General features: G+C 38.1%; 1 protein-coding gene across 1 annotated transcript; it reads right to left on the bottom strand.

Annotated features, from left to right (window-relative positions):
* Window positions 1-5,544: 5,544 nt before the first annotated feature.
* On the bottom strand, window positions 5,545-7,882 carry LOC106421191. The gene is made up of 3 exons (XM_013862040.3): window positions 6,666-7,882; window positions 6,038-6,589; window positions 5,545-5,942 (listed from the first exon to the last, which is right to left on the bottom strand). The coding sequence occupies exons 1-3, from the start codon at window positions 7,617-7,619 to the stop codon at window positions 5,832-5,834; spliced, it is 1,617 nt and encodes a 538-aa protein (XP_013717494.2). The 5' UTR covers window positions 7,620-7,882; the 3' UTR covers window positions 5,545-5,831.
* Window positions 7,883-8,088: the final 206 nt, after the last annotated feature.

The following is an 8,088-nucleotide window of genomic DNA, read 5'->3' as shown; positions in this document are numbered from 1 at the left end:
AAATTAGAAAATATGGAATACCGAAACTAGAGATCAATACATAATAAAACATATATTTTAAAAAGGGTAGAAAAACAGAAAATACTATATAGCCCATATATTTCTGTATGGAATGGTCTATGGCTCCCAACCACTCGCCCGAGACCAACAAACAAAAATCATCATAACACTTTTCCGGATCTCACAGTGCATTTTTTCATTGACCCAATTTTACGAACTTGGAATACTCAAACAATTCAGGCTTTGGTGGACCCAAAGACGCTAAAATTATTGAAAGCATACCTCTGAGTACAAACCAGATGGTGGATAGGGATGGATGACACTTCACAAATAATAGAATATACTCGGTTAAAACAGGATATCGGCTCGAACGGGTCTATCCAGATAAGGCAAAACCACCATATCAGGTCTATGGTCCCACGGTGGATATTTTAAAAGCGTTTTGTTGGAAGGCGAGATGCCCTCCGAAAATAAAGCATTTTTATGGAAAATGTTATTAGGGTGTATGGATGTGAAGAAGAATTTGCAAGCGAGTGGAATACAAGGAGATATATGTTGTGCTAGATGTGGAGCTGATGAGAAATCAATAAATTAAGTGTTTTTTTAGTGTCCTCCTGCGCGACAAGTTTGGCCGTTGTCAAAGATACCGTCAAACCCATATTTTTCCCTACTAATTCTCTCTTTACAAATTTGGACATTTTCTGGAGAGTGCTCCCGGAGATGAAAGATCATCATTTTGCTTGGATATTATGGTACATTTGGAAATGAAGGAATAACAAAGTTTCTAGTAATTTGGATATGGACCCAAGAGATACACTTAATCTTGTGGAAACCGAATCAAAACTTTGGGCTGAGGCCCAGGTGAAGAACATTCAACAGGCACCACAACAAGTTGAGGTTAGGCATCGTCCGATGAGAGTAGGACACTGGTGCTTTATAGATGGTTCGTAGAAAGATAAGGAGCATTATTCAGGTCAAGGTTGGTATAGTATTCTCGAAGGTTTTAATGGTTTGATGAGAGTAAGAAATATTCGGGCAAGTGTTTCACCCCTCCATTCGAAGATGGAAGCGGTGATATGGGCAATGAAGTGTATGATGAATTTACGTCAATATCAGGTCACGTTTGCTACGGATTGTTTTCAATTGGTGAAGATTGTTTCAGAACCAGAAGAATGGTCGGCGTTTGAAAGTTATCTAGGAGATATAAAGATGTTGAAGACATGTTTCCTCAGCTCAGAGATCATTCGTGTACCCCGGACGGAAAATCAAAAGGCGGATAGTCTAGCACGAAGTGCCAAAAACAATCGTCTTTCGTCGTTTACATGGATGCAGAGCTACCAATTTGGTTCACATAGTCAATATGAGTCTGTTTGTTTCATGACGAAAAAAACTATATAACCCATATAATACAAAAAAAATTAGTAAGATTTCATAATATAACCCAAAAGTACATAATATAAATGAAATACATACATTTCAATAATATGCAAAAAAAAAATATAGGAGTAAAATAGATAATCCTTCACATTATTTATTTTCATATTTATCAAACCATGATACACAAAAAATGATAAAAAAATAAATATCATATATTTTTTTTAAACAATAAAACCAGGTTAATATACTAGTCCATACATAGTTGCTATACTAGTCCATAGCAGTATGAAAATTACTATTGCTGGGAATTATGCAGAAGATCCATTCAGGATATAAAGTTAAAATATGGAAGGATCTTTAGATTCCAACAACACCAGCTAGACCAGCACGTTTTAATGCCCTGGTGGTACATCTGAGAATGATAGTCATTGATCTTATTAAAGGGGACTTGAAGGAGTGGGAGGTGAACATGCTAGAAAATATTTTTGTCCAAGAGGATATATCGATGATCGTAGTTCAACCAGAAGTAAAACCACCCATGGTGATACGTTTTGCTGGAGCTTTATAAAAAGTGGCTAATATACCGTTAAGTCTGGATGATGGGTAACAAAAAATATTCTAAATAATGAGGAAAAGAAAGTTTGTTCAGAGTCAAGTATCACCAAACTTCAAGCTTTTGCTTGAAGAATAAAGACTCCACAGAAGATTCGTCATCTATCAGCTGCCACGTAGAAGTAACAAGAAAGCTTAATCGTCGCCATATGCGATGCAATATTTATTGTCATAGATGTGGAGAACCTACCGAAACAGTCACTCATGCCATATTTGGGTGCCCTCCTGGTACCAAGTGTTCAAGCTAACATGGACTATTTCTTTTTGGAACAAGAACAATATTGAGGATCAAGATTTGGACAAGAACCCATATCCTTGGATAATTTGGTACTTTTGGAAAGCTCAAAATGATAAAATATTCAGAGGTATAGATAGGGCTTCCCTAGAACCGATCAGATACGCAGAAGGAGAGTGCCAATATCGGTTCTCAGTGAATGTGACTTTTCCTACAACATCACATCCATTAAGTACCACAGTTTCACAAGACATGCTTGGAGAACATATATTTAGTAGATTGATCATGGTCTCCCACCTCTCAGTTTAGTGGATGCGGATGGGCCTGGAAGGACACCTCTGGACAAATCCGGTTAGTGGGGACACGAAATACAAGACGACAGGAGTCAGCTTTGCATTTAGAATTAGAAGCATTTAGAGTATGCTATGTCATTCGACTTGTTATAATTTTGGAACGGACTACAAAAATCTGATTACTATAATAGAGAAACTTAATGCATGGCCAAATTTTGCTACGGAGGTGGAAGATATAAATACTCAACAAAGAAGACTTCAAACATTTACGATTTTCTATATTCTTCGAAGACAAAGCACAATCTCGGATTTTCTAGATAGAATTTCAAATCTAATTATTCAGACCACCTTGAATCTGAGTAATATAATAGCTATTTGATGTAAAAAAATCAATAAACTCAAGTTCACTGTAACTATTGATGCAAAATAACAATGAAGAATTATTAGATAATAAAAATAAATTAAAAAGGTAGAAAAATATAAAAATAAACAATAGACATAAGAATGAAAATGTAAAAAATTGTTTTTACTATATAAACAATAGATCTTAGATTATCATGTCTATATAAATGTAGATTATTTAAAGGCTACGTCATCATCTAAAAATAAATAATCATTGAATATAAATCAAATATTAATGATATAATATAAATATATAGTTACATACTCTAAACGAGAACACAAGATACAATTATCTGTTATAAACACACACAACAGTAAAAATAAAATTGTTCCAGCTCTTCGCTTGGTCAAGCATCTTATCAGGGTCCCGTGCTGGGCTTTTTCAGTTTGAGTGCTGCATAGTTCGAGTTCGAGCTTTTTCGACGTTCTGCGTCAACCGATTTGTGTTACTTTGGTTATGTTTCTTAGAGTTGTTCTGCCTCCCTAATGATTATAATATTATATTGGTGTCTTGGTTATAGCGCTCCATAACGAAACGAAATTATGTGGCAATGGACCTATATTGTACGCAATGCATCTGAGTGGGTAAATGACTTTCCGTTACTGATGAGGTCTTCTCTTTGACTCCCTGGAGTTTCTTTGTTATAAGGTGCCTACTGGTATCTTTATTTTCTGCAACTCTGGTGCTTTTCGCATTTGTTTTTGTTGGCCTTTGGCTATGTAAGAACTATGAACCTTACAGTTGAAAAAAAAGTAAAAATAAAATTAGACAATTTAAAATAAAATAAACCCTAAACTATCAATCCTAAACCCTAACACTTTTTTTGAAATGCTAAACCCTAAACCCCGAAACATCAACTCTAAACCCTTAACCCCGAAACATCTAACTCTAAAGCCTAAACTCTAAACCTTCAACTCTAAACCCTAAAACATCAACTCTAAACCTTAAATCCTAAACTATCAACACTAAACCCTAAAAAATAAACTCTATACTCTAGACCCTAAAACTAAAACTCTAAACCCTAAACATTTTTAGAGTGCACATAAGAATACAATATTTCATATATAATGATTTTCTGGCTAAATAGTTCATAATGATTTTTTTTTCATTTATACTGATCTAATATTGAAATAAAAAAGCAAGATAGAAAATTTTTGTTTTGGAAATTGCCAGAAATTTAAATAAAAAATAAAACATTACACAATCTAACAAAGAAACCTTATAAGAATTAGGCAAAATAATGGAAGTACAATTTTAAGATATTAAAAGTTGTGGTGAAGAAAGATAGGAGTGACGAAGTTATAATGAGCATGAATTAAATAGTATCATATCTAAAATTAGCTGCAAACTGAAGACGTCGATGGAGACACTCACACTGTCGACATTATACACAATTAATAAATAGCCTCACCTACATAAAACTATAACTGTTTGTTGCAATGCAACATTTCATTTACCAAATCATGCTACAAATATGCACCGTTGGTTTTTTAAGATATAAAAAGGACAGGAATGTACAAAAATCGTGAATATTAAGGAGAGCCAATTGGGTTATACAAATAAATAAAATTAAAGAATCCCGTAGCTCGAAAAAGCTGATGATATAGATGAAAATAATTGAACAAAAAAAAAAAAAAAAAAAAAAAATAGATGAAAAAAAAAATAAAAAGAGCGATATGAAGAATGTATGGGCGGTGTAAGTGGAGCACTTTCTTGAAGAGGAAAGAAAGAGAGGAGCGGCGGAAACAGCTGTATTTTCTCTTCTTCTGCTTACCCACTTTCACATGCTCTCTCCTGAACCTCTTTTTGCACTTATTTATTACTTGATTACATGTGATGTGTTGTGTTCTCTTTTGATTCTTAATTTAAACTCAAACGCAAGACAGAATAATACCTTAATAAAAGAGGTGGTAAGAACATGCTCGCGGAGTTAGTTCCTTGATTTCTGAATCTAGATCTTAGTGCGTTTGATTCAACATGTAATCGTCTTCAAACCAACAAAAATAAAATCCAAAATGTATGCTCTCTACCAATAGAAACTGACCACAAATCTGATCTCATAGGCAAGTTGTCAAACTTCATCACTTTCCCAACTTGTATCATACGAGGAGTTGCTAAATAAAACAGGTCAACATCAATTTTGTCAAGCTATCAGAAACTAGTTGCAAATTTTTATTTACACTCTTTAGGGAAAAAAAAAAACTAACTTTGGGGCTAACTTTGTGTGATCACTGCATTAACTATTTGACCCCACGCAATGATGCAACTGGTCTCTCGTCATAATGTCAATTTCAGGATTTACGACAAAACAAGTAGCAAACCTGGGCTCACTTGCCAGTGTGTCAGAGAGTTCATGACAAGCCAACTCAGACCACAACACTCCGATTAAACCCGCAGTTTTAGAACACACACACACATCTTAAAAATCTATCCAACCAAAGACATTTCCTTAAATCCGCACTAAATCCACAACCCATGGACCACTCTACTAGTGGATATATATACCTTTTTAAAAAAAAAAGAGATAAAACAAACTTAAACCCACAAATATTATGTGGCTGTTATGATTGACAATGCAGTAGGTAGGGGAAAACAAAAGATAGACCCATTTTCACACAGTATCATAAAATAAAACAAGTTACTGAGATAGATAAAAGAAGTTTTAGTGTTGTGCTAAGATCAAATGTTGTACACAATGCACTCGTTTTCTCAACAGGAAGGGTTGACTTCTTGACAAACTCAGATGTACAAAAGAATAAAGTGAAACGAGGAGACAGTGGAAGAAAAATATTTCAAATTTTGGGCATTAGCATTCTAGGTCAGACAACAGTTAAGGTCGTGGATCTTACCTATGTACAAGCCACAGGATAGAGGTGAAAGAACATATGCTTTAGATCCAGTATCCAAGTGTTCATTGGGAACTAATCGTGGAACCCAAGATGATCTTTCCACACTGCCCAACTGTTAATCTGAAAGGCTCATTAGTAGTTGGAGTTGCTCTGCAACACAACCGTCTCGGCGCCTGATCGGAGCCAGGAAAAAAGAAAAGGAAGAATCATCAAGTACAGATCATAAAGAAACATTAGTTGATCAAAGTGATAAACAAGAAAAGCTCACCAAGTGCCAATTTTTGCTCAGAGGAAGCCCTAGGACCTGGATCTTTTCCACATTAGGCAGAGGAGGAGAGCTTGGAAAGCATAGAAGCTTCCTCTTCAAATCATCTTTTACCAATGATCTAGAGTAGGTTCCAAGAGTCGCATTGCCTTCACGTCCTACCTCGTTTAAGAAGAAGAGTATAGGCTTCTTACAGAGAGATGAAACAGGAAGCTTGATGTCAAGGTCAAACTCACTGGGATGTCTAATCCCGTTCCAGGCAGAGAAGGTAAGGTCAGCTCGCTCAAGATCCCGTGGTAAGAGAAGGTTCGGGAAGACTTGTACAACATAGCCAAGAGAGATTGAAAAAGTGAGCTTGTGAGTATGATCGTAACAGATGGATCGCTGCAAAACACTCCTGGGGCTCAAATCCATAGCTTCGGTGAAGAGTTTCAAACTATCTAATGTGGATAAGCCCGGATAGAGAGGATTAACAGCTTCAACGTGATGAATAGAGACAAAAGGTGCGATGGGATGAGAGGACAAGATGCCATGAGCATCTCCCTTAATGTCCCACTGCCATACATGAAACGAGCAAGAATGTTCAGACTCATGAAAGAAGAAATCTCAAGGAGAAAGGCAGTAAAAGTACCTGGTGAAAGCCAGGCTCTTTGGAGAGAGGAACTCCGAGTTCGGTGATGCAGGCGTGAAGACGATCATCACTACCGTATAGCTTAGGGTATCTATCGATACAATCATCATGGATGCGAGAGAGGGCTTCGGCGAGAGGGAAGCTGATGGCAATGCCGCCGCCTCCGAAAGCCATGTTATGACTGAAGTAGGAGTTAGCAGAGTGGCTCTCGGAAGGGTTTCCGACATAAACCATCTCGGAAGGATCGTACTTGCTCAAGACAGCAAGAAGGTTGTTAACATTGAAGATAGTGTCGTCGTCTCCGAGGATAAACCAGCGGACACCGGGGAGAGAGAGGCGGAAAGACTCCATGGCGATGCGTGAGATTCGAAGCCCAGAAGGATGGCCAGTGGGATTGGTGTAACGGAAGCGAGAGGAGTCTTCGGAGAGGATGATAGGAGGAAGAGAATCATCTCCTTCCTGCGGAGAGACCTGCTCTTCGAGCCAGACGTGACCACGCATCTGGGAAGGCTTCCACCATAGCCTCACCAGCTCCTTGCGTCGTTCCCAGAGCTGTGAAGACCCAGCGATGCCAAACATCAAGTGGTTCAGAGACAGATCAAGCCCCAAGAGACTTCGATTCCTCGGTTGGGCAATCTCTTGGTCATGATCGAAGATAGGGAGAGCCGGCGGAGAGATTTCCCCTTCCCTTTCGTACCGTCTGTTCCAGATATGGGCGTCTTCCCAATCCCTAAGGAGATGCCAGCAGCGAGAAGTGGCGGGTGAGAAGACGAGGGAGAGCCAGGCCACGGAGGCGAGGAGAAGAGCGGTTGTAGCGACCAATGCGGTGGCGAAACGACTGAGACGGCAGCGACGGAGGCGAGGACGAGCGACGGGGGAGGAGGAGCAGGGACGGTGAGGAGAGGAATAAAGGTATGGAATGAATGAGAGCATGACGGTGAGGATTAAACGCATCTCCCCAACCGCATGTTCCCTCCGCCGAAACCAATATTCCGTTTTATGTTTTTTCTTTTTGTTTTTGTTTTTGGGGGTTGAATTAGGGTTTCGATCGCCACCAAGGAACCAGGGGGAGATGTCGCCGTCTCTTCTCTCTCTCCGTCGCTTTGGTTTCTTCTATTCTCCCCTTTTCTTTTATCTTTCCATCTTAGTCCCCAAATTTACCCTTTCTTTCCTTTTCTATACTCCCAAATCTCTGCACTAATTAGAATAAAGCACGTCGCATGACATAAGAGGAGAAAGCAATTCATTCTTGACAAATTACGAAACATACGATTCATTCTCGTACCAGTTAGTTTTTATTTTTATTGGATACGTATTCTTATGTTCATGATAAGTCCATGATGAATTAAATGGGCCATGTCCTGGGTCTTTCTGAAAGTGGATGAATTTTTCTTGATTTCATTAAAGTGATTTTTTTGTCATT

The sequence above is a fragment of the Brassica napus genome, chromosome A9, assembly GCF_020379485.1.
Source record: "Brassica napus cultivar Da-Ae chromosome A9, Da-Ae, whole genome shotgun sequence".
NCBI lineage: Eukaryota > Viridiplantae > Streptophyta > Magnoliopsida > Brassicales > Brassicaceae > Brassica > Brassica napus.
The sequence above is the reverse complement of the archived record's forward strand: the minus strand, read 5'-3'. Positions and strand labels throughout refer to the sequence as shown.

What these genes read in the sequence shown, in the direction of transcription:
- LOC106421191 (XM_013862040.3), bottom strand. Translation starts at nt 7,619, where the DNA reads ATGCGTTTAATCCTCACCGTCATGCTCTCATTCATTCCATACCTTTAT. An exon ending in AAGAGCCTGGCTTTCACCAG is followed by an intron (nt 6,590 to 6,665) that starts GTACTTTTACTG and finishes CATGTATGGCAG; the next exon opens with TGGGACATTAAGGGAGATGC. An exon ending in TGAGCAAAAATTGGCACTTG is followed by an intron (nt 5,943 to 6,037) that starts GTGAGCTTTTCT and finishes GGCTCCGATCAG; the next exon opens with GCGCCGAGACGGTTGTGTTG.